General features: G+C 43.3%; 4 protein-coding genes across 14 annotated transcripts; 1 reads left to right on the top strand and 3 right to left on the bottom strand.

The window, feature by feature from the left end:
• The first annotated feature begins 45 nt into the window (after positions 1-45).
• Positions 46-3616, top strand: Pabp2 (poly(A) binding protein nuclear 1). Of its 5 annotated transcripts, none has more exons than XM_036814320.3 (6): positions 46-108; positions 533-738; positions 1026-1427; positions 2036-2169; positions 2232-2301; positions 2866-3616. In XM_036814320.3, the coding sequence occupies exons 2-5, from the start codon at positions 640-642 to the stop codon at positions 2272-2274; spliced, it is 678 nt and encodes a 225-aa protein (XP_036670215.1). In that variant the 5' UTR covers positions 46-108; positions 533-639; the 3' UTR covers positions 2275-2301; positions 2866-3616. The 5 variants fall into 5 exon arrangements, with proteins under 5 accessions (XP_036670215.1, XP_036670214.1, XP_036670212.1 ...); XM_036814319.3 differs by having other exon boundaries at positions 51-126; XM_036814317.3 differs by having other exon boundaries at positions 58-327.
• Positions 3609-4280, bottom strand: Obp44a (Odorant-binding protein 44a). Its single transcript, XM_017088004.4, has 2 exons — positions 4181-4280; positions 3609-4124 (listed from the first exon to the last, which is right to left on the bottom strand). The coding sequence occupies exons 1-2, from the start codon at positions 4223-4225 to the stop codon at positions 3738-3740; spliced, it is 432 nt and encodes a 143-aa protein (XP_016943493.1). The 5' UTR covers positions 4226-4280; the 3' UTR covers positions 3609-3737.
• A 2080-nt stretch (positions 4281-6360) lies between these two features.
• On the bottom strand, positions 6361-27425 carry Lpin (phosphatidate phosphatase LPIN). Of its 5 annotated transcripts, none has more exons than XM_065863335.2 (12): positions 15749-15962; positions 11919-12343; positions 11235-11443; positions 11032-11169; positions 9832-10965; positions 9668-9767; positions 9396-9524; positions 9107-9302; positions 8837-9048; positions 8273-8773; positions 7978-8081; positions 6361-6694 (listed from the first exon to the last, which is right to left on the bottom strand). In XM_065863335.2, exons 2-12 carry the CDS (start codon positions 12096-12098, stop codon positions 6499-6501), a joined length of 3099 nt encoding a protein of 1032 aa, XP_065719407.2. In that variant the 5' UTR covers positions 12099-12343; positions 15749-15962; the 3' UTR covers positions 6361-6498. The 5 variants fall into 5 exon arrangements, with proteins under 5 accessions (XP_065719407.2, XP_016943173.3, XP_016943168.3 ...); XM_017087679.4 differs by lacking the exons at positions 6361-6694; positions 15749-15962 and adding exons at positions 7025-7626; positions 27174-27425; XM_017087678.4 differs by lacking the exon at positions 6361-6694 and adding an exon at positions 7025-7626 and having other exon boundaries at positions 15749-15961.
• On the bottom strand, positions 16868-27421 carry kermit (PDZ domain-containing protein GIPC-like protein kermit). 3 transcript variants are annotated; one of them, XM_017087690.4, is made up of 2 exons: positions 27174-27421; positions 16868-18407 (listed from the first exon to the last, which is right to left on the bottom strand). In XM_017087690.4, the coding sequence occupies exon 2, from the start codon at positions 18292-18294 to the stop codon at positions 17281-17283; it is 1014 nt and encodes a 337-aa protein (XP_016943179.1). In that variant the 5' UTR covers positions 18295-18407; positions 27174-27421; the 3' UTR covers positions 16868-17280. The 3 variants fall into 3 exon arrangements, with proteins under 3 accessions (XP_016943179.1, XP_016943176.1, XP_016943178.1); XM_017087687.4 differs by lacking the exon at positions 27174-27421 and adding an exon at positions 19352-19496; XM_017087689.4 differs by lacking the exon at positions 27174-27421 and adding an exon at positions 18956-19173.
• Positions 27426-27940: the final 515 nt, after the last annotated feature.

Here is a 27940-nt window from a genome sequence, read left to right on the forward strand (position 1 = left end):
GTAAGTTATCGATAGCACAACATCAACACCAAAAAAACATCGGGGCTAAAACTGTACCGAACTGTCATCCCTAGAAACGAGGCGAATACAAACGGTGGCAAATTTTACGTGTGTTCTCGTATTATTGTAAATATTAGTCTTTAATAAACACTAAAATTAAGTGCCGACGTGGTCTGGCGTGCAATCACACTGAGTAGGCTGCAGAAAGGTGGACTTTCCACCGGAAAAAGAGTAATTTAAAGTACGTGTGCTTACCACGACGCAGCGGCCATTTTGGGCGAACTCAACGTCAGCAGAGCGAGCACCCTCTTTGTACATATTTTTAACGTAAGAATAGTGGGTTAAATGGAATATACCAGGGAAAAGTGAATTTGAACCAGAAGCTAATGGCTTTCCCCGACCAAACTCAAATCACTTGGATTGACTGGAATGCCAATATTTTCACTGCATTACCATACTGGCTCTCTTCATTCGCTCTCTTTACGCCATGAACTCTCTTTTGCTCACTTTCGCCGCCCTTTTTCATTGACAGTTAGCTACGACAACTGCCGTTCTTCGGACCCCCGCCGGAAGCTTACGCGCCACCAGAACCGAGCTTTTGCAGCCGACGTAAACGTAAACAAAACCAAAAGCGAAACCATGGCCGATGAGGATATCACACTGAACGAGGACCAGCTCCTGGAGTCGTTGGAAGAGACGAACGGTGAGCAGGAGACTGAGATTACCACAGAGAACGAGGTGAGTTGAGAGGCCCGGTTGGTGATGCAAGGCGATGCGAAGCGGTGGCCATGGCCAAAAACCAGTTTCTTGGCCCGCCCTGCGAAAGCCCGCCGATTCCCTGGAAAAGCTCGCCGAGCTTTTGGGGGATATACAAAGGCGAAAGTCGAAAGCCGCAGCAATGGCTGCCATTTTCAAAGCGTCGCTTCGCATCACCACTCCATTGTCCATTGTCTGCCGTGCTTCTTGGGCGTTTACCCACCAATCCGATCCGAATCCCATTCAATCCCGTCTTTCCGCGCCGCCAGGAGGAGGGCAGCATGCAAATCGACCCCGAGCTGGAGGCCATCAAGGCGCGCGTCAAGGAGATGGAGGAGGAGGCCGAGAAGATCAAGCAGATGCAGTCGGAGGTGGACAAACAAATGGCCGGTGGGTCCACCACCGGTTTGGCCACAGTCCCGCTTTCCCTCGAGGAGAAGCAGGAGATCGACACGCGGTCCGTCTACGTGGGCAATGTGGATTACGGCGCATCGGCCGAGGAACTGGAAGCCCACTTCCATGGCTGTGGCACCATCAACCGCGTGACCATACTCTGCAACAAGGCTGACGGCCATCCAAAGGGATTCGCGTACATCGAGTTCGGATCGAAGGAGTTCGTCGAGACGGCCCTGGCCATGAATGAAACCCTCTTTCGAGGGCGTCAAATCAAGGTGCATATCAAGAGCAAATTGATCTTCATATACCGGCTACTTATGGGGTTAAAATGATAGGATAGGCTTTCTTTTTTGAATTTTTATCCTTAATATCAAGTCAGCTTAATTAAAATCAGTTGGACCGTTTATATTGCTGTGCTTTGCGTAAAAGCCTAGTCCAACCCTAATCAATTTTCAAATTCTTCCTAGTGTTTAGGCCTATACTTATGTAATCAAGATGTTCGGAGTCATAAGAGTGAGAATTTAGATTCTGATGACCATTGAGAGTTCTTGGTACCAAATTTTTTGTAATAGACAAATAGTTATAAGAGGTGGAGAATTTAGATTCTGATGCCCACGGAGAGCAGTTTTTGGTATAGTTTTAAGAGCTTGAGAATTTAGATTCAAATGCTCACTGAGACCAGATTTTGGTACAAACTTTTTTTGTAGAAGACACATTCGAAATATACAGCCTCAAATTGAAACAATTTAAACTATACCCAGAAGCATTACCACATTTTTATAATTAGGGTTTATATTTAATAAAAATCCTGTAAGTAGCGGTTAGTTGACAGGGTGATTTACTGAAAAAGTATGATAAATAACTCTTGTGCATTGATCTGCAGGTAATGTCGAAGCGCACAAACCGCCCTGGCCTCTCTACCACAAACCGCTTTGCACGCGGCAGCTTCCGGGGACGAGGAGCCCGTGTCTCCCGGGCGTGCTGTCACTCCACCTTCCGAGGCGCTCGACGCGCAATGTAAGTGGGCCCTGGTCAATCCCGATTGGATCCAGCTAATCCCGGTCTGTCTTTCGTTTCAGAAGGGGTTACCGTGGTCGCGCCAATTACTACGCTCCATATTGATTATTGTTTTATTAAAACCCTAGTAAGGTAAGCTCACAATTTCAAAATCATCTCCTAAAAACCCAAACGAACGAGACTGCTTGCTATCTACCTGAAACTGGTTTTTATTTTCGGGGTTCGATTTACGGGGTTGAGTTCATCTATCTGCATAATTTATATTTAGAGAAAGGATAGCTTTTAAAGAAAAATAATGGATAGACGCCAAATAAATTAAATAGGATTAAGTCAACTTTTCAATGATGCTTTTAGTAAGCTAACTTAAAAATATAAATCGATATCTTCATAACGTTTGTCTTCCCATTTCAACACACTTGTACTCACTGGGGACTGAATCTCAAGTTTAAAAACCATAAATCGTAATTTTCGAGTTGGTGATATCTGCTAGTTTTAGAATTAAAATTGTTGAGGTGTAGCTGGATACTTAATTAATGGGGAACCAAAGATATTTTATTCGAGGAACAAGACTGACTGGTTTTCTGTTCCCTTCAAGTGAATGCCTTGTCTTTCATCCGCATCGTTTTGGGACGAATAATAACGCCTTCATTTAATTTACCGACACTCTTCTTTAATCCAATAACTATTTGATTTCAGATTTTTTTACAATATTATTTCAAAAAACATTATTTTATTGCCAAACTTCTTTGCTAAATAAAAAGAAAAAAGAGAAAACAATCACAAGAGAAAACGCCAGAAAAAATATCGTGTCAATAAAAAATGCGTCCCCAGCAAGAAAACAGGCGAAAAAGAAGAGACTTCGAAAATAATAAAAAATCAACATGGAAAAACGAATATCTTGACTTGGCTATAATGTTTTTTGAAGCACCCAACACCAAACACCCCTTTTTCACACATTTTAAGTTTCAAATAAAAAATCAAAAAAGAAAATGAAAAACAAGAAGTTGATTTAGAAAACCAAAAAAATATATATCAATAAATATATATAAAAGAAACGCAAAAGAAAACCACAAACCATAATAAAAGAAGTTAAAATATGGCAAAATCAAGTAAAAGGAAGAAAATAATAATAAAAATCAAAAAAAAAACACAAGACTCTTGGGAAAGAAGTAAATCAACAAAATAGATAAACAATTGCGTAATTTATATATTCAAAAAAATATATAGAGTAAAGAAAAGAAGTTGAATTTTACTGAACTGAAAAAGATGATGACAAATATAATCGAATTAAACAAGCTATCAATGCCTTTCCTTTGGGCGGGACAAGGTTTTGGGATTGAGGATGCGATGTCAAGCTGCCCCCACGGATGAAGCCTCTTCCAGCCCAGCAGATTTAAAACTATGCGTGTGTGGCAGCGAAATAAAAAGAACAATCTTCCTTCAAGCACTATTATATGGTTTTATTTCAATTGTAGGATTGCAGAGCCTGAGCGGAGTCACTCGGAAATTCCGCCTTGTTGGCGATTTGTTCTTGCGGTTCTAGAATTGACGTGAAACTGCGCACCATCCTAGTTCTTCTGGACGGCGGCCTGCACCAGGGGCAGGTTCTTGCCCAGGAAGCACTTGAAGCCGCGGAAGGCCCAGGCGTTGGCGGGCGACTTCTGCTCGTTCTTGTCGGCGCACTTCTCGATGTCGGCCTTCAGCGCGTTCTTGTCCTCCTTGCCCTGGCCCAACTGGGCCACCAGGTGGTCCACCTTGAAGCCCTTGGTCTCGTCGAACAGGTCGAACTTGACGAAGATGCACTGAATGTAGTTGCGGGTGATGTCATCGTCGGGGTAATCGAAGGTCTTGTACTTGGCGATCAGGGCTTCGGTCACCTTGCTGCTGGCGGCGCACTCCTTGCGCGCGTTCTGCAGATCCTCTGCGGTACGGATCTTGTACTCGGCGGCGGAGGCCTGCAGGGAACAAGAAGATTACTGGCTGCCAGTGGGGTCTCCATAGTTATACTCACCAGACCCAGGAGGGCGCACAGCAGGATGGCAACAGCGTTCTTCATACTGGAATTGGTCTTTTTGTTTGCTTTCTGAGAGGGTTGCTCGAAGTGATCGCTCGATGGGAACTGTTGGCTGTGGTCTGGGCTGCTCCCGCTTTTATACCTTCGAGCACTGCTCCATGTGGGTATGTCGCACTCAATTGTGGGGCGATTTTGAGTGTCGCTCAATTGAGTTGCACTCGCTGGCTCAAATTTAAATCTCATTATGGAAATTTTTGATAGTCTCGAGGTTGCTGAGATTATCCAGTTATAGATAGAACTTTATTCTTTGTCGTATATCCTTAATCATCAGTGAGAAAATGTCTCCTATCTTGATAATTTGCTTTTTAAAACTTTCGATTATCATTCTTGCTAAACATAATTTTTGATGATTAACATTCTATTTGTTCATTAAGCTATTTGTAAAAACTGATACTGAGCCAAACTACTGAGTAGCGGTCATAAAAACATTAATTTTTTCCAAGCTAAATATCTTTTCACATAAAGCTTTCTTAAAACTTTCTTTTAGGAGTAATACATAAATCGGAATGGGCTGTTTTGAACAACTATATCTAATAGCTCCCATAGGAAATCTCGGAAAATTGAAAGAACAGAATGGTAGTACCCCCGTTCTTTTTTTCTTTATATAATGTACCTAAAGTATAATATACGATTTAAAAATCCAATAAAATCATTTAGATTTCTTATATACATATTTTCCGCTTTTATTAGTTTTAAGCGGATTCTGTGGGATGTTGTTTTAGCTGCAAGGGTATATAAACTTCGACTTGGTAAAGCTAGCTTCCTTGCCTGTTTTAAAATGGTGTTCTATAATTTATAATCAGTCGCCTTGAATAAACACCATCATGCGGTGGATCAGCTGATTTAGATTTCAGTTGATGCATTATTAACATAAACAGCTAAATCTTTTTAAATTTCCATCGTTTGTCTGGAGGGGCCGCAGCGACGTCTATAAACTATACATAAATGCGCTTCGCATGGGTGGGGTATATGGCGAAGGGTTTAAGGAGATCAACATTTTTTTAGAGAATGCGTATTAAATTCTGAAAGGGTTATAGAGAAATTTAAATCAAAGAAGTTTGGATGAGATAGTGTTTTTAATTTTTTTTTTAAGAAAATATAAAGATAATAAACGTTCTTAAAGGCCACATAGAAAACTTCTTCTGCTTAGATTGGAAAATATTAAAATATATGAATTCATCTGAAATAGTTTAGCAATTTAAATTAATTCACATTAGGACTAGAAGTACGAAATAGTAAAACGAATCGTTTTTATTTGTTTTCAGGCAATGACAAAACTGGAAACGATTAGCTTATATCTAGTGTTTTAACACACTTGTACAAAATCTCTTTTTAAGGTTCCCCTATTTCGGGAGAGTTCGGCCCCCTAGAAAAAGTCATTGTTGATCTGCCACTGAGTTTGGATGACCGACCATTTGTGGTCACTTAAACTGCCCACTTCGTTGTCCGTGGGCCTTTGTACGCCAATGTGTATGCTGTACGGCCGGTCGGTCTGCTCTGCATTAAATGAGCATTAATTGAATTGGCAAAATTACGTTGACAAATGAAATACTCCCCCGCCAACGCACACCCCACCCTGGGATGTCATAGATGTGCCCCCAGCCCGCCGATTTTTGCTGCCACATACGAGAATTTTCCACTGCAACATGAGTGGCCCCATGGGAATTGAGTACCATCCGAAGTCCACTCAAATATTTGTATATATCATATACAACCAGCCAGACAGGTGCTTTTCCAATAACAAACAGAGACGTGTTTATCTCGGCTTTCTTTGAATTCGAAGCATTTATTTGTGTTGAAACACTATAGTTAAGTATACATAGGTCTAAAGCACAGTTTTCATAAAAACTCCAAATAAAAACCTCATCACAATGAACTAAATTTAAATGATCACATACGAAAAATAATGAAATCGAAAATCACAACTCCCATACGCCGTTTGGAATATGCATCTTCTAAGAACCTGCAAGAGTCTCAAAGGAACTAACTATAGTAATAATAAAACTCAATTTTGATTACAACTTAAGTCCAACCATTCAACTAGAAACGATCGAAATGTAAATGATAATGAAACCAAGGCAATCGCGAATCCTGGCTAAGCTTATGCAAAGTTATAGATATTTCATTTTTGGTAAGCACATCTAGAGGGTTTGAAGCTAAGCAAACAAATCTGAAAAGCGCTATCTGCTATATAGAGTTTGTTGCGTATCCGTATAAATATGGTTATAGTATAGTTAGGGTGCTAAGGAACCAGTTCACTGCTCGGGAATGGGTCGCAGGGTGGTCGTCTCCACCTTGCTGCTGGGTGGCACCAGTGCCGTCTCCAGCTCTGGGATCTCCAGGTCGGGGATGGGGTCGCGCCAGTAGTTGAAGTTGGAGAACTCGGCAGAGGCTTCGTCGTGTTTCACCGGCGGGAACAGTTGGTCGACAATGTACGTCATGCTGCAGTATCTGGAAGAATAAAGCAGTAATATGAGATCACAAGATACATTAAAGGCCAACGCCTGTGGCTATGCTACAATCCCCCCATCGGCAGCCGCCCGTGGGTATGCAATAAAGTTTCGAGAAACTTTGTAACCGGGAAAAGTCGCCTTGGGATATACTGCGTTTTTTTAATACAGTGAAATTTATGTACCGCGAACTATACAGTCACATACTCACGCATACTTAAAAATAAATGTTCAGTGTATAGAAGATCATCTATGTATATACTCTAACTACATTCAACTATGGGATCTAGCTCAGAACTCATGCCACATACGGATAAATAAAAGATTTCCATCACAGCGAAAATAAAGGTATATTTTGTTGGGTAAATTATATAATTGTCATTCTTAAAACTAGACATAAAGACCTGCTGGGAGCAGAATACTTTCGAAACATAACTGGTCGGCGAACTTGAAGCTCGCGGACCTGGCACATCAGGCACAGACATATATAGGACACTCCTAACTCTCATAGAAAACTTATCACAATTTTTAAGCTGCACAACCATCGGCGTGGGATAGGACTGGAGCTATGTCTAGGAACTCAGCCACTTGGGGGGCGAGGCCAAGATGACCTCGTTTTTGGAGGAGACGCGACGGACTCGCATTATGAGGCCCACATCGGCCGACTCTTCGTCCCCGGAGGCCGCGTCCGCTTGGATGCCATCATCATCGTTGGCAAAAGCATCGTTGTAGAGGGTTCCTTCGTCATCGTCCTCGTCCTCACTGCTCTCCTCACTCGGGCCGTGCTCCACGTCCACGTCGTAATCGTCGCTGAACTGCAACTCGTCCTCCGACTCCTCGTCGTCGAAGACGTCCGTCCGGTAATCGAAATCGTCTTGGTTGGTTAGCAGGGGAAAGTACTCGTCGACTTCTAGCGACTGATTGATGTAGCCACTGTGTAAATTTGACAACCAAAATGCTTGAATTGAATTTGGCAGGCTTTTCGATCGGTTGATTGATTGGTTGATTGAGTGGGGTGCGTTTTAGGGTAGTACAATGGATAGATACTACACAGTAAAGGAAGTACACTCACACAGCTTAGAAACACCTAGCGTTACGTAATGAAGTTAATTCGACTTGAGCCAATTAGCGTTTGTTTGTTTGTTTTGGTTTTGCGAATTAGTTAACGTTATCGGATGTGGCATGAGTTCAGTAATGAGCAACACCGGAACCATATACATGGGGAGACACATGTGCAAATAGAGCTAACACTAGGCTAGGGGGTCCTTGCGGATCGGTACTTACGAGGACTGGAATGTTTGGGTCAGCTCGTGCTTCAGCTCGCCCTTGGTATTGATGGTGAAGATGCGCATGATGGGAATGCCGACGGCTCGGTAGGCCCACACGTCCTGGAAAAGAATACAAAGGGGGTGGATTTAGTAACGCGTCTCAGAGAGTATATGAAGTAAATGAGTAATTGAGAAACCATTCCCGATTAATTGATGATACGAGATTACATATACCCATCTTAATTACATCTTAAGATCTAATTTGGTCACTTAATCGAAAATGGTGGCATTCATAATCCTGCCAGACTCACATTGATGCGATTGCCGTAGCCGGCGTAGAAGGGCTCCTTGTCGGGGAAGAGATCGCGGATGTCGGACAGGCAGGCGATCTTGAACTGCTCCGGCTTCTTTTCGATCACCTCGCGGTGGAAGGCCGATATCAGGGAAGTGGGATTCAGCAGCAGCGGGCCGTCCGGAAGCATCACGTTGCCCTGCCGGATCGACCGGAGATACTCGCGTGTCACCCTGCTCTGGCCGATGGCTCGCGCCGACAGGTAGAGCAGCTTGTAGCCGTTCTGCTCGATCTTCGAGAAGAGCTGCGCCACCCCGAGCTGCGCCCAGTCCTTGCCCACCATGGGCAGGATGTGGCCCAGCACATCCGACCTGGTGATGGTGCCGTCAATGTCAGAGATCACAACCTTATCGTTGTGCTTCCAGCGGAACAAGTAGCACTTGCAACGCGTCGTTCCCTGATAGGCGGTTGTCACGCTGAACTCGATCTCGTTCATGCCCTCCTTGAGGTTTAGTTTTTTCTGTAGGAGTCAAAAGGATCGCTATATTTCTTGTTGGTGAACTGATTGCTTTTCTGGACTCACAATGGCCGCCGAGCTGAGTCGCAGGGACTTCTTGTAGCGCTCCTTGGGCTCATCGCTCCGGTTGGAGGCCATGGTCAGCTCCTCCAAGTTGTCCACTAGTGCTGAGGTGTTCTCCGCGTTCACTAGCGAGTCGCTCTTGCTAAGCGTGTGATCGCTGATGTCCGGCGAGGTGGGCCGTGAGGTTTGCGTGGCCACCGCCGCCTGATCGCCATCTGGAGGAGATTCAAACAATTAGGTTGGCCGCCGACTAAGATATCCCATTAGACGTACCCTTCTCATCCTTGCCCAATGGCATTCCATGAGCGTTGCTCCCATGGTTGGGCGCAGCGTCCTGCGAGCGCCGCCAACTCCACCAGTAGCGCTTAGTCTGGCCCACATTGTCGGCCTGGGCAGCTGCTTCCTGCTTCTCGTCTCCAACCAAGCACTTGCCCTCCACCGTCTGGGACATCAGTTGCTCGATGGCTTCCTGTTTGGGGAACATTTCAAACACAATATGTTTAGAGCGGGATGCGAAGAAGGCATGGAGCAACACAAAAGCCTTGGCCTGGGGCCAACTTACATGGGTTAGTGGCTTCTGGAAGGTGATCATTGTCATGACAATGGGACATGCAGCCATCCAGGTGTAGTATTTGCCATTCAGCCGTACGACTAGGTTAGGCGATGAGAAAATGCTGGGGCTTTTGCACACCTGCGCACAGGTACAAATGAGGGCATGGCATGGGAAGAGACTGGTTAACAAGGCGGGATGCAGTGCGTGGGGGGCGCAGTGAAGTGCATGGAACTTAAACACATACACAGAACATAGCGCTGGGCCATTCTGGGAATACTCACGTCTGGATAGTTGACCAGGTGGCGATCGAACTCCTCGTCCGAGGGTGCTGATCCCTGCTCCGACATTCCGCACATGGACATGGCCACAAAGTCCAAGTACCTGAGAAGGGGTTACAATTGAAATGAAGGATGCAAGTAGGAGTCTACTTCGGGGCTAAACTCACTTTTTGTCCTGCAGCTGCTTGGTCTCGTCAAAGTCCGAGTCAATGCTCTTCTGACCCTCCTCCAGGGAGCTGGGCGAATGGGGCAGGCTGGTGCCGTTGCCACTCTCGCCATCGTCCTCCGGCGGCGAGGCCTCTTTGGACCTGGGTGTGGGGAAGTAGAGGGCCGCCATCTCGGGATCCATGCTGCCTGCGTCCAGATCGGACAGATAGATGTCCCCCACTTCGCCCACGCCCTTCTCCTTGCGCAGCCGATTGGCCCGCTTCATGAAGCTGAACATGTTGCTGAGCATCGACTGGTGCTCGCTCTGCTGCACCTGGGCGGCGCTCATGGCCTCGTTCTTGGCCTGCTCCGGAGTGGGCAGCTCGCCCCATTTCCACGAGGCGGCGTTCTCGTCATCCACCACATGCCGCTTGTCCCGCATCGTGGTCTCTAGCTCACTGTCGCTCTGGATGGGCGTTGAAGGTCGTCCGCCGGCGACACGACCCGATCCGCCCACGCCGCTTCCCACTGGAGTGGTGATCTCTGTGTCGCTGAAGAAGTGTATGTCCAAGTCCAGACGTGGATTGGTTGTGGGGGTGTGGGGCAGCTCGCTTAGCGGGCTGTCGTCACCGGTGCGGGCGGTGACTAGAGGAGCCGATGGTTGCTCATCATTTGACGAGGAGGTGTTGTTGTTGTTGGTGGCACTGGATATGGGGGCATCGCCCTCATCGATGTTGGTGACTCCCAGAGATGCCGTCTCCGCCGAGGGCAAATCACCGCCGGCAGCACTGCCCACGGAGCTGCTAGAGGAGGTCTTGCGCTGAGCGTTCTTCTTCATCTGCGACTTCTTGCGCCGCTTCTTGGTCTTGCTCTTGGACACCTCCTTGGTGGCCTCGCTGGTGGTCACCGGAGTCAGGGTAATATCTGGTTTGGGCTGGTCCTTCTCCTTGTCCACCTCCTTGTTCTGCACTTCCTTCTCTGTCTCAGCTGTCTCGTTGGAAGCTTTGCTTTGGCTCTCCAGCTCCGACTCTGCCGGCTTCTTCTCGCCCTGGAACAGCTCCTCGTGCTCGGCCCACTCCTGGCGAATCTTCTGGGTGGTGAACTCCTTCAGTTTCTCGCTCAGATTGCGACGTTCCAGAGTGTTGTCCGTGTGTCTGTTTTGGTTGGGTATGCATTAATCGAATATGTACCGGATGGCATGGGTATGAAAAGGCATGTACCTGCGCTGCGTGTAATCCGAGACCTGGTTCTCGAACTTGCCGCCCTCGACGGCGGCTTCCTTGGGCTCCTCCTTGGAGAAGTCAATGGAGTTGCGTCGCGGCATCGGCAGGGGCAGGAGCAGATCCTCGCTAGCATTTCTAAAATGGTTAAGCAAGCGACAGGATGAGTCTGGGCTGGTGCGAATTAGGCAAATCCCACTTACTTGTCGGCCACCACTCCGCTGATGTCCTCCATGGTGTCGTTGGCCTTGTCCCGCGATTGCAGGAAGCTGTTGGGGATGGGCGAGGTGGCCAGGTTGGCCGGCAGCTCCTCGTCCTCATCCTCCAAGCACTCCTCCACGAAGAAGGCCTCGCCGGAGTCGCCCAGCTTCATCTGTATGTCGACAGGGGTGCCATTGATCTCAATGTCCACCTGAAAAAAAGATTGAAAACGTGGATAAGTAATTGAAATTCGTTTACTTTTGATTATTATGTAAAATTCTTCCGCAATTCCTAACTATATCTGTACTTATTTTGCTTTGTTTAAATGCGATCATCGACACTCACATCGTATTATATATATTATAATTTCGCTAATTATTCTGTTTGCGTAATTATAAGATATAAGAACAATAATAGGCAATACCCTTTTTACAAGCTCTTTGTACATTTTACCTATATATAATATCATACAAACATTTTTATACCTTAGGGCCTAGATACAAAGTTCATGAGGTTTAATGATCAGTTACTACATTAGAGGTCCCCCAAGCAATAACTTGCCTCGTTAGAAACGAAAGTCCCCTTAGTTTTTGATATGGATGAGATCATCTCGGCTTTGCCAAAATAAAACACCTTGCCATTAAGATGTTAAATTACTGCTTTTAGGGACTAATGACTCCACTTACCACCTTCTCCCGACTCCTCAGCACTCCCAGTTTGCCGAAGCGAACGTGGAAGGGTGAGCACTGGAACTCGCCATCCCGCTGCTCCACGACGATCACATCGATGGCTCCCGTGAGGGTGGCCGCATTGATGTCGTTGTAGAAGTCGCGGAAGTTGCTGAAGACCCGCGCCAGGCTATTCATCTTTGGTCTGCTTCGGTTCGGTTCGGTCTGCCCGAAAATGGGGGTTCCTTACTTCTGGGGATCTCGCCTTGAACTCCCCGGAATCTGCTTGTCTAATCGCAAAGCTCCGACTTTGCGTGGTTGCGTCCGCCTTGTGTGGTTATATGGCAGCCATTTTTATTGGCAGGCGTTCAAATGCGCCGCTTATTGAAGAAGGAATCGGCTCTGCTGGGCGATACTTTGGACCCGCCTCTGAGATACGGCAACTGTAAAGGGCAAAGCGGAAACGGTCATGAGTAATTTGTATAGGCCATAAACCATTTCCCCGACATTTATTTCGGCTTGGCAACGGCGAGCGTCGGCAGAAGAAATAGACGAATTGCATCAGAAGGCATCCTGTGCGCATTGGAAGCCCCAACAATGCACCTGAATTTTATTTTTAACCCCTTCGTCTTTCGCTCTCGTGGTGCTCAAAGTCAAGGTGAGTTCCTATAGACCAGAGACAAAGCCTCGGAGCAATGTGTTGCTGACCGTCAGCAACATGCAGTACTTTTGCGCTGAAATGTTGCCAAACGCGGACGTGACGTCGAAAATACAAGCGCAAAAGGAAAATTATAAACAAAGCAGCTTCCTATAATATATTCAATACTTGGGGTCACAGTCATAGCAACCATCTAAACAAAAAACAAGGGAGAACGCTATAGTCGAGTACCTCGACTATCAGATACCCGTTACTCAGCTAAATGGAGATATGCAAGCAGCAAAGCGAGATTAAAATGCGCCACCTACCGGCGGTATACAAATTTAAGCGTTATGGGCGTTAGAGTGGGCGTGGCAAATTTTTTTTTGGATCAATCGATAGGTATTGACGAGACCAATACATTTCAGTTAAAATTTTTTATCTAGCATGAAAATTGTGGGCGTCACAGGGTTTTGCGGTTTGTGGGCGTTAAAGTGGGCGTGGCAAATTTTTTTTTGGATCAATCGATAGGTATTGACGAGACCAATACATTTCAGTTAAAATTTTTTATCTAGCATGAAAATTGTGGGCGTCACAGGGTTTTGCGGTTTGTGGGCGTTAAAGTGGGCGTGGCAAATTTTTTTTGGGTCAATCGATAGGTATTGATGAGAACATTACATTTCAGTTAAAATTTTCTATCTAGCATCAAAACTGTAGGAGCCACAGTTTTGGGCGGTTTGTGGGCGTTAGAGTGGGCGTGGCAGTCTACTGAAACAAACTTGCGCTGCGTAGGAAGCTCAGGAATCTGCACGCCAAATCTCAATAGCCTAGCTCCCATAGTTTCTGAGATCTCAGCGTTCATCCGGACAGACGGACAGACGGACAGACGGACAGACGGACAGACGGACATGGCTAGATCGACTCGGCTAGTGATCCTGATCAAGAATATATATACTTTATGGGGTCGGAAACGCTTCCTTCTGCCTGTTACATACTTTCCGACGAATCTAGTATACCCTTTTACTCTACGAGTAACGGGTATAATAAGCCCCTTACCAAACGTAGTATTTATAATAGTTGTTGATATAATAAGAGAAACGGGAGTTGTACATTTAAAAATAACTAATCATTTGGAATTCTTCATTTTTTTACGATCAGAGATTAGCTTTTATGACTTGATTTACGCGTCGAAATAATATTAACTCCCATTGCTTTCAATTCATTTTTGTTATTGCTACATTAACTTTGGAATTAGTTATTTACTAACAAAATTTAAAAGTGTTGTTAAGGGTCAAACTAAAGAAACTAATGGCAAATGATTAAGAAAGTATATGTATATTTTATTTTTCCATTTTAAATTAAAATATTTTTTAACTAATCATACTATTTCGACCAGTGTTGCTCATGTGCAAATATCACTTGATTGCAATTCATTTAATTTGCCCTGCACGCGGTTAAGTTTATTTACAACAAGTTCAAGGCAAGACCCAACTTGGAAAGAGGGGCTAATAAAATTATTGGGGCTGTCGGCCCCGGTGAAGGCACTTTCGAGTGCTTATCTGGGATAAAAACTATTTACGAGTGTCACCACCGATGAATTGGGGCGATAAACCAGTCGAACGCCGCTTATCAGCGACGGTTAGCGATACCAGTGGCGTGTTCTACTGTTGCGAATGATAAAACACAGAATAAACAGCCCCACAAAACACAAACACATGCGACCTCACTATAAGTATGAATTAATCATGGGCCCCGAAAGACATCACGCGATATCGAGTGGAACGCGCGCTTTACAACTCGGAATACATTCGAACAAGTTCGTTAATAACTAGCCGTGGAGTTCAATGTCCAACATTGCACAATAATTAAGCAAATTCAACAAATAATAATGGCTAGATTTTTGGCTTTTGGCAGCCGTGCCAACGGTCGTCGATATCGGCACTTCACACACTCGACAATCTGGCGAGATTATTTTATTTTTCCTGGCTGGGAATTCGAAAGAATTTGCCAGATAAGCCTTCAATAGATTTGAATAGGCAAAAATACGATTCTTTGTTGTCTCAATTGTTGATTTTAATCAAATGCTTTACATTTAAGTACAAGTTTTTGGTAAACATTTGAAACTATTTCTAATTTTTGTTATTAAAAAGTGTATTTTCGAGTCAAACCTTGTATGTATCATTTGTACTAATGATATTTTAACTCTAGATTAAGTTAAGTTATACATTTTACTATGAACAGGATTTATTTAAAAGAACACTTGAAGACTATCGTTGAAACATATACTTTAAAGTGGGGAAACCCTATTTTGTTAATATTTAAGTATGTACTGACTCATGTATGAATTATTTTGACCGACTATTTCGGTGATACTTTTTCTCTCAGTGTAGGGAAGGGGCGGAAGGGGGACCTAATCGGGAGTCCTACATATGCACGCACCACCCGAACCGCAGACATCACGCCATCTGTCACGCGTTGCGGCCCGCTTCACTTTCACCTGCGAAGATGCGGAGCCAAGTAAATCGCGATTCGTGGAGCAAATGCGGGTAGCAAAACAACATTCGATGAAACGAAGCACATGCATTTCAGCCGATGGTAACTAGAGTAACAACAGTGAGTAACAAAGAAGCCCCAGAATGGGGCCAACTTCGGTAGCTACATGCGAGTGTATCCAGACAAAGGCACAAAGGAGAACTCGGGCCTCCACACAAACAATAACTCCGTGACTCGAAAGATAACACTGCATTTCTGTATGTACAACAAAAGCATTTGTATTTCCTAATATCTCAAAGAGACGCTTGAAAAACTATATTTTTTAGTAGATAAAGGAAACAAAGTTCTTATGCTAGTAAGCCTTCATTTTTGTCTGTGCACAATCACGAAAACTTTGCTCCCGCACCAAATCGAAATTTCAATCCAAGCAGATTGGTTCAATTTCGCGACGAGTTTAGTTATAATGTGCATTTTAATGGGTCTGGGTCTGCGGCTGTTTGCTGATTTGTGTTGAGTCACGATCAAAGTCCAGAGAATCGGAATGGGGGAATGCGAGCGAAGGAAAAGTGGCGAACAAACAAACAAACACGGGCACAAAGTCTAACCAAAGATCTTGCCAAGAATACGTCTGCAGGCATACGTTCTCGGCTGATCTCTAGTATAATGGAAATTTTCGAAATAATTCGTTGGTTTTCGGTATGTAATCCGAATTCACTACCTGGCACAAAATTTCAGCACTTCTGTATAACCGGCGCCCTTGAAAACACTAGCGAAACTATGGCGAATCACTCTGCTTTCCGTGTATTTTGTATTTCTTTTCTGTTCACAATGTTATTGAAGAGTTCTTGGGTGTTTCTTCGGTCTTTCTGATTCTTCACTGTTCGGTTTCTTCCGTTCACTTGTTGCTCGCTCGAGATCTCTCTGAAGAGTGAGCGTTGGAGCAGTGCGGCTAATCGAATTAGGCAGGTGCCCGAGTGTGAGTGAGAGCGCGAGAGAGTGCAAAAAGAGAGCGAAGCTTCGCAACAAACCTGTAAAACCGGAAAGTCATGTAACTCTTGTTGCCAAGGCATATCTATGTGCAGACAGAGGCGGTCGGAATAATAGCTACCCTGCATTTTCCCTTTCACCAAAAATTTTCTCGAACATTCTTCTTCTGTACACATATTTGTATCGGAAAATATAGAACCATATTTAAAAATTTTGGGAGTATTTAAGTTCTGGCAAGTACTTCTATTAAGTTGACCACAAGTGTATACAAGCAAGTGTGTGAGTGAGTGGTGTGCAAATGCACGCTCTCTCGTTCTTACTCTCATTTGGCAAGCCTTAATAACTGTGCTTATCAGCTGCTCGCACGCCAAACAGCAGCTGTTTATGCGCAATCAAAAGCTCTATACGTGTAATAAATAAAATAATGGTATATGTATGATCTGATCCGAGTCTGGGACCCCAGAAAATCGTCATTGTGGGATGGTGCGATCTACGTCACTGGAAATGTTCAGAGATCTTTTCAGACTGACTAGATTCTTCTTTCGGTACAGGAAGTTTCCCATAGAATATAGACCCGAATGAGTCCCCAAATGATCCATGGTCAAAATATGCTATACTGCGGGCAAAGCAAATGGTGGGAAAACAATAAAAACGCTAAAAGAAAAACAGCCAAACCATTCGTCACAATTGGGGACTGTGGAATATTTTCCGTGTGCCGTACGATCGGTGCCAACAAAAGATAACACCGCCTTTTTGAATCAAATTATACTTTAAGACCCGAGCAAACAAACAAACTTACCAAAACAGATAACAATAATAATCAAAATTAAATCAAATAAGCAAAATCATGTATGATTAAAATAATTTAAATTTATTTGTATTGTTTAAATGATAAAACTAAAGAAATATAGTTATGTATACGTATGTACATCGAACAAATTGTACCAAAAATATATAGTATGGATGCCTCAGCACATCTTCCCGTCCATCTAAACGAATGTATATATAATAAATAGGTTACCGTGAAGAATACAAATAACTAAATAATTGGCAAAGGCAGACGACATATGTTTGTATATGGGATTGTAGCATGATATATGGTAAATATAACTAGGCTCTAAAACAAAACATATTCAGATAGCAGATAGCAGTTAGAAGATAATAGCAATTACTAAGAACAAGTCCTCATTTCAATGGTTTTATTGGGCCCCAATAAACAGGCAAAGTGAAATGCGCCCGAACCTCGGTATGGTATGGTCCCAATTACTTGGGACTGGTCGTGGATTTGCGCCGGGCATCCGTTATGGCACCCCACAGCTCGATGATGAAGTCATCCGTGAAGCCGAAGGACTCCAGGTCGGAGTTGTCGATGGCCTCGGCGAAGTCCATCGAGTTGGACTTCTGGTCGCCCAAGTCCCAGATCTGGGACGCCAGCTCCGTGTCGTTGATGCCCATGAAGGACTCCAGCAGGTTGTTGATGGCCTCGATCCCGGCCACTGTCGCCTCATCGAACTGCGGCTCGATCTGGGCATTGCCATTGGCCTTGAAGCGCAGCGTCTCCTTGCCGCTCCCGTAGTTCTTTCCCCCAGCCGATCCCGACGCCCTCGACTGGCTGCGCGGTCCAATGCCCTGGAAGCCGCTCCTCACCGGCTCCACGAGGCGCAGGGTGAAGGTCTCGCCGGTGGCTATGTCCTTCAGCATGCGCGCCACCTCGTAGTGCCGCTTGCCCACCATGTTCTGGCCATTGAGCTTCTCGATGTGATCGCCCACGCAGATGTGCTCGATGCGATCGATGATCGAGTCCTCCTTGATCCGCTTTATGAAGGCGTAGCCGGCTCCATTGTCCGTGATGGTCAGCCCCAGGGCGTCCTGCGACTTCACAATCTCGATCTCCTTGGGGCGACCCTTGCGATGGGCAAAGATGAAGTCATCCAGGCCGATCTGACCGCCCAGCAGACGCGTCATGTCCACCTTGTGCGAGTTGAGGGTGCAGAAAAGGATGTCCTTCTCGGATATATCGAAGCACTCGGCAATCTTCTGGTACAGCTCGCGAACGCTGGAGAAGTCGTGGATAAGGCCGGTGGGGCTTCCGTGGGCCAGTTGGCAGTGGAAGACCAGTGGCGGCTTTGTCTTTTCCGGAATGCTGTTGTTGTTATTGTTATTGCTAATGTGGCTGCCCTGCGACGAGCCGGAATTCATGGAGGAGCGGCTTCCGAACTGGGAGCCCCCATCCGCAGTGGGTCCCTGTTTGGGTGATTTTCTCGTGAAGAGCGGCATGATGGGATGGGATGGTGTCCTTAGCTAGTCCTTGGGCTGGAGAACGGACTCTAGTTGTGGGACATGTAGGGCTGGGTTCGTCCAGTGCCTGTTACCTTGCTCTTGATCCTGATCTGTGTGCGTAGAAGAAATGGGGATGCTCTTGCGATTAGGCGATTACACTTGGTGTTAGGCGTTGCGTTTAGTATGTTTTGTGGCAGTTGCTTGGGCCTCGACTTAGTCATAGGCTGGTGGTGAGTTAGTAGCGATTAATTGGGGGATGAGAGTGTGTTCGTGCGTGAGTACGGAGTTAACACTGTAAAGTACAGCCCACAACCAGGCTAGGGGTTTATCTAATCGGTATGTCGGTTCGAATCGGTCGTAAATTGCAAACGGGAAGTGGAAATACCAAGGCCACCTGAACAAAACAATGAATCAGAAATTGATATAGCCAGATTGGACTTAAAGCCAGTGAGATCTCGACACCTTTGGTTACACCTTATCACTGGTTTTCGTTTTATATTTCAGTCAGTCGCACCCATCGAACACTTGCTATTTGAGGTTAGACACGTGTCAAGGCTCTACTACTTTACGAACACTTCTTAAGTGGGGTCTCAAACAACATAAACACTCTCACTAATTACTATTTAGTCAACGCGGTAATCAATTGATTAATTATTACCCTACTGAAGCAGCATAACAGCGACGAGCTGCGGAAAAACACATTGAATTCCAACCAACTTTTGTCACACTGAGCTGGCTGCTTTTCACTACTTTTCCCCCGACTTTCTGGTGCTGCGATAAGATTGACTGAACGCGCGCGATAAGACAACTCCGCAAGATAAGAGCCTCGGCAAAAGATACGGGTGGAACCGAGGTTTTATCGCTCAGTTTCCGCTCCCTGCCGACGACCGTCCGATGCAGTGCGTGAATGTGAACTGAGCCATCGGCCGAAGGTGGCCACTTGATGGCAGTTGGTTCCCCTCTATGTTTTCCTTCGTATGTTTGTCTCCTATGCACTTCCGCTGGAGAAAAGCCGCAGTTCATGAACCTCCACCTCTCCGCTAATTGTACGTACTTGAGGGAACGAAGCTGGCACAGCGCTTGAACTTGTACTTGTCTTGGATCTGACGAATTGCATTTACACACTAAAATTTTGATCAAAACAGAGAAGTCTTTTAAATAAAAAGGCCTGGAGAAATGTAAGCCACTTGGCTTCCTTAGATTTTTTGGCAGCTGAGTGAGTGAGGGGGTTCTACTGCCCAGTTGAAACATCGAAAAACCACTGCTCTAGGTTCAATTAACATAGGATCTCCAAAATGTTGCCGTTTAAATCACAATGCATAAATCACTCAAGTCCACAATCCATAAAATATAATTATCGAATTTGTTTTGATCAATTTAAAGATTTAGCCAGTAAGCCAAATCAGGTATTTCTCATAAAATCAGCCTATATGGTGTTGAAATGATTATAATAGATAGAATGAAACCAAATAGTATAGATACTAAACAAATGTCTTACAAAAGCAAGGATACAAGTTTGCGAAAAAACCGCATATTGTTGGGGCATACAAATTTAAAATTAAAACTTTGAACTTAAGCTGCAAAGTAACTCGCTTCTGAAGATTTTTCCCCTTCAAAGGCGGGCGAAAACTGGTTCTCTCGGCTTTAATTAAAACATGTTACACACATCCCAATCGAGAAAACAACAAGAGACGAGCCCCTTCATTCATATGTATCTCCATTCCCATATATAAGTATATGTGCGAGCGGGTTCTACAATGTAATGTATTCAGAGTGTCATAACAAGCAAAACAACAGCGAGTGGATAGATAATGCCGCTAGTCCCATCAAGGTCGAAATAGTTGAGAGCGCGTGAGTTGCTCGCGCCTTAACAGCCCAAGAATACTCGTTCCTATGCTGATACACATACAGATGTGCGAACTTATAGATTGACATACATCGGCCGATACTATATGGCGTTATATGGCACCGGTTAAACGAACTACGCAGTGGAGGTGAAGCATAGAATTTAGTGTGCCCCCAAAGGCGGAAGCCGGCTGAGAGGGCAGGCCCCCTTCGAAAAGCAGAAACCGGTGCGAGCAATGATCTGCCATCCGAAAAAGTCTGCTTCAGCTACAAGTTGCTGGCAAAAAAGAGATATACGCCCAAAAGTGATCGTAAATTATACCATCCAGGGTCATTAGCTGCGGGGCAGTGTTGACATTTCAGCTACTTCTGCGTTCGATCAACTCGTTTTTGTCTCATAAAAGTCAACTCAAAGGGAGGGCAAATGTTGCTTTTTATCTTTATCCAATGAGCCCATGCTTTATTCATTAGAGATATGTATTATATCTTTTTGCTGTTTTGTAAACAAACATACGTATATGTCTTTAGGAAGTTTAATAGGTTCAAATGGGTTGATACATAGGTAACTTCTTGTGAGAGCTCTTAAAAAGTTCAAGATAAATATAAAAAATGTCATGAATAAGCATTTAGCTTGTAAGTTTTTTATCATTTTGTTATTAAAAACTTTTAAACAAATAATCAAAATGAATCATAACTTTATTGCCAGGTCTTGACTACTTTTACTGGCCAAGCCTAGATTCTTACAGTACAAAGTGGATCGACATAGAGCTAAAACTACTCTGATATGATCCCCCTACGATGTTTTTCTGATCTGTAATTGCCGCTTGGATAAGACGTAAACAAATTCTCTTCCGCGTTGCCGGCTGATGGTGTTGTTTGTTTTGCCCACAGCTTGTTTACTTGGCTGCCATTGGTCGCCATCGGTGGGCTCGCCGTTCAGAACGTAGAATATTGTGGGATGGATATGTAAAAGAGCTTTAATTTGCTGTAAACAACAGGCCGCGACAACAACTGCACATGGCTTTTGTCAAATTACAGAAAAAGTGCACTTAAAAATAACAACTTGGGATAGCAAATAAGTAAACAACAATACGTGCGATTGTTTACCCCAACGGATCGGGAATAGATTTGCGTGGGGGGTGCTACACCAGTGGAAGAAGTAATTAATCCAGGAGAGTGTTGTAAGTTTTCGGTGCTAATATGCTCGGAACTCTGTTAATAAACGCAGTGTTTAGTTATTGTTATTGACTTGTTTTTAGGTATAAAACAAAAAACAAAGTCATATAAATACATGATACGTGATCAAGTAAATACGCACACCATTGCAAGATTGACACGCGCGTGGGGAATCGGATAACGGCACTATTTTGGGTTGCTTAGTTTTATATACCCAAGGGTATTATAATGTTCTTGCAAAGACAGTTCACACACAGTTCATTCATCAAAGATGTATCAGTCATGTTTCAGTTAGAAATATCATTGAAGGAATCGATAAATAACTCCTATCTTACCAATTACATTCAATCATTGTGGTAAAACGAATATTTGGCACTAAGTATTTTTTATTTCTAATTTTGTTTTATTATTTTTATATCGTCAAAAAATTCAGAAAAGTTTAAATCACCTTAACGTCGAAATGTATTTGGAGTATAAGAAAAATGTACTTCATAGAAATAAAGATTACATCCAAAATGTATATTAAACCAATTCAGAGTTTTGTTGAATTTCCCTTTTTACAGCCCCTGAAATTTCCCATACTATACTAAAGATTTTAATATCAATACATGTATAGGTATATTAAATAATTGGCAATCTTGAATAATTACCCTTACATATTAAATAAATATATATTAAATTCTGTGGTCTTTATTGTCGTTTCTGTGGAATTACGCTATACCACAAAAAGATTATGGGGAACCAGAACCTGAGACCGATAAGAATTAGTCAATTATTAGTCAAGGGTATTACATTTTCCACTTGCGCCTCGCACATGCAATTCTTGTTATCAAACAAGCCTTTTGCTGCTGCAATCGTCGATGCACTTGTTTTTATTCATTATTGCGCTGTCAAACACCCACTTTGTTTTTTGTTTGCGTAGTTTGTATACAACCAAGTACCTACTTAATAGTACTCGCAAGTCTAGGGGAAAATGAGGAGAAAGGTGAGACCTAGAAGTGAACTTTGATTCAAATATATTTATTTATCGCTTTACGTGGTAATTGCACTTTGAACATCGTTTGCTTTTATTTCAATTTGTATATCTGAGTTCAACTTTCATCCCCACATATTAGACTTGAGTTGCTGGTAAACCTAGGCAACACAAAGGTTGGGTTGGATATTGTTTTTCCCAATGTTTATAGTATCAACAAAACCACGAGTAGTGTACCCAATGTCAAAAACAAAAAGATACAAAGAGAGCTCTTTGTTTGAATAGTTTTGTATACGTACATCCTAAGAGAACTTTCTCTTTATAAAGAGAGTATAAAAAGCTTTGGTAAAGCTCTCCAAAAGCTTCGAAAACATGTTTTGTACTCCGGAAGAGAGAGAGCAGAGATCGCGGATCTCCCATTTCGTTGACTAGGTCAATTTTTTCGACTGAATGCGAAAATCACCGGTAACGCTGCCGAAAGACGAGAATCCAGCGAATACCGCCTGATCTTTGCTAACGGTGAAACTTAATTCGAAAAGTCAACATCTGTGGGCAAAGGCACGGAGACAAGCAGAAAATTGAGCTGCCGTATCTAATGGAATCGAAAAGAGTGCCGCACAGAAGAAATACAATAATATTAGTTTAAAATATGCAAGTTTTATTAAAAATCTTTACAATACAAAGCCACAAAAAAATCTGTACCTTTAATTTATTCATAGATAAAATATTGTTCTATCCGTTACTCGTATACTTGATTCGTCGGAAAGTATGTATTTAACAAGGAGAAGGAAGCATTTCCGACCCTATAAGGTATATATATTCTTGATCAGGATCATTAGCCCAGTCGATACAGCCATATTCGTCTGTCTTTCCGTTCGTATAACGCTTGAATTTTGGAATTAAGCATGCAGATTCTAGAGATTCTTGCGCAGCGCAAGTTTATTTCAGCAAGGAGCCAGCCAACTCTAACGTCCACAAACAGCCCAGTACAGTAACTAAAATGTATTGGTTTTGTAAATTCCTACCTGCTATACTATCGGGTATCTGATTTCATTGTTTAAAATGTATACGTACATTTTTCAATAATTCTACTGTTTTTCATACTTTTACCTCCGTTAAAGGCAGTTGTTTTATTTTTACCTTTGGCTTTAAATAATAGTGTCAAATCTTTAAGTCTTGAGACACAAAAATAATACGGATGTTTGAACGTTTTGGATTTCTGTGTAGCGATGGTAATGAATAAATAAACAGTGACATCGGGCGGTTAGGTTCCAGTTACAAACAAACAGAAGTATCAGTTGCGAAATGAAAACTTACTAGTACAAGCAAATACAGCGCGGAATACGTTCATATGTACATATTTCTACTGATGATTAAGATGGTCTGTGGGCGAACGAAGCAAAAGCTTTAAATGTCGCTTCGCCCTGCCCGATAATAAGTATTATTTATGCACTGTTTTTGTGGCATTTTCCGATCACGTTTTTCTGTGGTCCCCCTATTTTTCACTACATTATTCATAATTTGCTGACATTTTCCATTTGCTACGGTCGCTTTTTGAATCGTTTTTTCCCGACTAGGGTCCCAACATAAAGTCGTTGCTCTATGATTGGGCGATTCAGAGCAATGAACTCGGAATAGCACGAACTGCAGCCCTGGCTCAAATATATCGAATGGCCCTTTATGGGGCATATTATACCCATACGATACACCAATGTGGAGCACTAAAAACACCCGGGCACCGACATTAGGGTCTAGTTAGCATAATGCACACACCGCAGGGGCGGCACACCGAAATAACAATGAACACACGCAAAGCCATACACACATGGCGAAAGAAAACACTCGGGCAGTTTTGAAAACATTTAACCGTTTCACCTCGCTGAACCGCGAGCTCGAAAAAGCAAATTAAGCAAACGAATTAAAGCCGAAAACCCGTGGCAAAGTTTGTTTTGGGCCAAGTTTACGCAGCCCGACAAAATAAACCCAGTTATGAATTTTTATCTTTTTGTAACATTTCTCTAAAATGGTAATCTGAAGGTTGTATTGTTTTTATAGTGCCCTTTTCACCTGTTCACAAATTATGGAAATGAAATCGTAGCGGAAGTTCTGTGAAAATTAAAATAATAATTGTGTATTGAAGTTGCAACACGTGTAAAATATTTTTAAAATACCTTTAAGTATTTAAAATTAAGAGTTTGTTGAAGTATATGATATATTAAAACTTAAATAAACATCTCGTTTAAAGATAAATATATCATGTTTTTCAACTTATTTCAAATATTTAGAGGCATTTTAGAAGTAATCTTGGCTATGTGTCTGTAATTTCTGATTATAGGTTTGAACCAAGTAGATGCCAATCTTTCATAGATCCCTTATTGTAATAAAGAAACGTTGCTATACCTCATGTTAAAGACATGACGCTACAAAGAAAATCAGTGTAATTAAAGAGGAGAATAAAAACATCCCGCAGATGGAAAACATGCAGATTCATTCACACTGATTCCAAGTATATCATACCATGCTGATTGGAAAAACGTTAGTGCAATGATGGTGCACATGTGCGCTATGAATAGGCATAAAAAGCGCAAAGTGCGGGCATAAAAAACACAGTTAAACTGATTGGCGAATGTTGATGGGTCGCAGCGCCGCAGATAAATGGGCTGGCAACCCTGGACTCGAGATATCCAACAATGGAGCTGTTCTTTGACGCTCCTCCTCATCCCGCCCAAACCCATTCCGCTCCAGCATTTCATAAAGCGCTCGGTCGCATTGAAATGTCACGCAAGCAATTTACATAAATGGAGTTGCTTCCGCTCGGAGAGCTGGAGAACGGAGAGCGTGGAGTGGACAACAATGAATCGCATCCATGGAGAAAAGTATCTGAGTATCTGACAGCCAGTATCTGCGTATCCGAGCGCTGCTCACGTAGGAAAACAACTGTTAGCAAGTGGCGGATGGCCGGGCAAAAGGCACCAGCCGATAGCTGTGTAGCGGAAGCAGACGAAGGAATCGAATCGATCAAACAATTTCCGAGTCTCCCGAAACTACACAGCGAAAAAAGTATACATTTTCAATGTCCCCTTCAAGACATTATTTTACATAATACATACATAAATACTAAAATACTGTTAAATTTATTATACAAAAAAAGGTTAAAGTTCTACCCCTAAGGCACATAAACGTGTTGTTCGAGTTCATATCAAAACACTTGGGATATTACCCAAATTTTCTCTAAACTGACTATATTGGGAGAATTGTGTAATATAAAGGTAATAATTAAAATAAGAACAGATAGTTTTTGTAGGAAATGATCTTTGAAATGATGACTAGGCACTAATCACACAAAAATAATAATTAATTTAGATATTTAAATATGATAATATTGACACAGTTAGAAGATCTCTGGAGTACATTTTTCCCTCTGTAAAGCCTTAAGCTAGAGCATCTTCGTTGGGTTTCCCACTGACCAACTTCACGGTTAGTTAACACCTTAATTTGCCTACAAATTGCTCAAGTTTTGGATTTCTTTGGTCATGGCTGCGTCTTTCGTTTCCCCCTTTTTCGGTGGGGCAAGTTGAGAATTTTGTTGGAGAGATAAAAACTGAAAATCGGAAAATTCAATGCGTAGACGCACGTGCTGGCCGCATTAACGCCGTAGTTTTGTAAGAGGGAAAACGGCAGTGAGCGGTAATAATTATCTCGATGTGCGTGCTGAATGCGAAAATGAAAAGACGCTTTTATTATCGCCACTTCTGCGAAACATTTTGTAATGTTTATGCTGGAAAAATCAATTCGGCCGTGAAATTTCGACGAAAAGGAAAAGCATGCTATGTGCACCCCCCGAAGTCCAACATACTTTTGCGACGACGCAAAGAAGCCGGCACCCCGAAAAATCAGACGGACTCGCAGACCTAACCTCAACATAAAGGCGAAAAACGAGGAAAAGCGACTTGGGGCAGGCAATGGCCATAAAGCATGGAAACGCGGCTTTCAACGTGATGCGTTTTCTTTTCTGGGGTGGGTTTCGGTGTATGAAATCATTTCCGCTTACGCCTTTCCCTCTGACATAAGTGGGTGTGGTGCCTGAAACACTTGTCGTGGTGGAAAACTAGTAATTATGCCGCTGCAGCAGCTGCAAAAATCAATATTGTCGCGGGGTCAAGAGCGGTTTATCGTGGGGCCTTGATTTCTACACATATTACTTATGAAAATACTGATAAATTGGTATTAGGCATTTAAGGATAATAGTTTTTTTTAAATAATATATATAATTGGTAGAGTTTTGATATTTAGCTTTTGTTGGTCTCAAGAATTACCACCAAAAATCGATATAATCGGGGAACAAATGAATACATCTTGTTGATTTTTCTTGTCTGTTGCCAGGCAGAATATCTTTTTGATTTCAGCCCATTTTCACCCCCCGAAAACCCTGATTTTTATCAAATAGTCTGGAAAAAGTCATTGTATTGTTTGAAGTGCAATGGATTTTTATGACATTTTTGGCTGTTGCCAGGCGGAATATCGCCTCCTAGATTTCGACCGCCTTCCACCCCCCGAAAATCCTGATGACTAAGAACGATTTCGCTTTCCTTGCCGCCGAGCGAAATACAATACAAAAGATGGGAAAACGCGTGCCGCCACCTTTCACTTTATTTGTTTGTCGGTTGAATAAAATTTGTACATATGTTAGGCAAATGAATGAGGAACTGGCCGACTGAATGATTGCCCAATAGGTGCTCCACCACGTAAGGGTGTTAACAATAAGCGAAAGACAATGGGATGGGTTGTACATTAGGTATAGTGGAAACCAGGCACCAGAGAGATACGAAAGACCCGATCCGATCAGACGAATACAATATCGAAAGTTACGAACAGTACGCACCTGCCAGTCGATTAAGATGCTGCTGATGATGCACTTGCATATGTGTATATCAATTTGCGGGTAATGATAGCCCGGTTTTAGGTCTCGCCGATTCCGATATTCCGATTTCCAGTTGCCTTTGGTGTGGATCGTGGGCCCGAGGAAAGCGCCGCTAATGAGCGAGGAAAGCGGACTTTTCGTATCGTATCGTATCGTACCGGACCAGTTGTTTGTCGTCGTCGCCTCGCACACTCGAAACAATTTGTTCTTCTTTTTGCCCCAACACGTTATTGAATCTCTTTCACCGCGAGCTAACTGGTTTTTTCAGTGCTCCGCCACTGCTCGCCAAATACACACACATTAACCACTTTCCAGGGTTCTCTTTCGCTTAATCTGCCTTTTTTTGTTGTTGGCCTTTGGTGGCTTTAACGATTAGCACCTGGGCGTTGAAATTGAATTTGGGCCGAGACGTCGTCGCGCAATTGGCTAATTAAAAACTAGTAGCGTTATTTAACTAACCCCCGGGAAATGGTCGCTGCACTGCGCTCGAAAATTTCGGACCTCGCGCTGGAGAAATGGAAAAATAACAACAACTGCGCCCAGCTGAGCGCCAAGTGTGACCAGCTTAGGTGCTAGAGGTGGGGTAAAATCGATTCTGCCATGGACTTATCGAGTATTTGCGGCTTGGAACTTCGGTAAAAAAAAAGTAGGATATGGTCAGTTTGGCGCGTAAATTATAACAAATTTAAACTTCAGTTAGGGAGGGGGGTTTCAACTTCTTTTGGCTA

This window comes from Drosophila suzukii, chromosome 2R (genome assembly GCF_043229965.1).
Source record: "Drosophila suzukii chromosome 2R, CBGP_Dsuzu_IsoJpt1.0, whole genome shotgun sequence".
Classification (NCBI taxonomy): domain Eukaryota; kingdom Metazoa; phylum Arthropoda; class Insecta; order Diptera; family Drosophilidae; genus Drosophila; species Drosophila suzukii.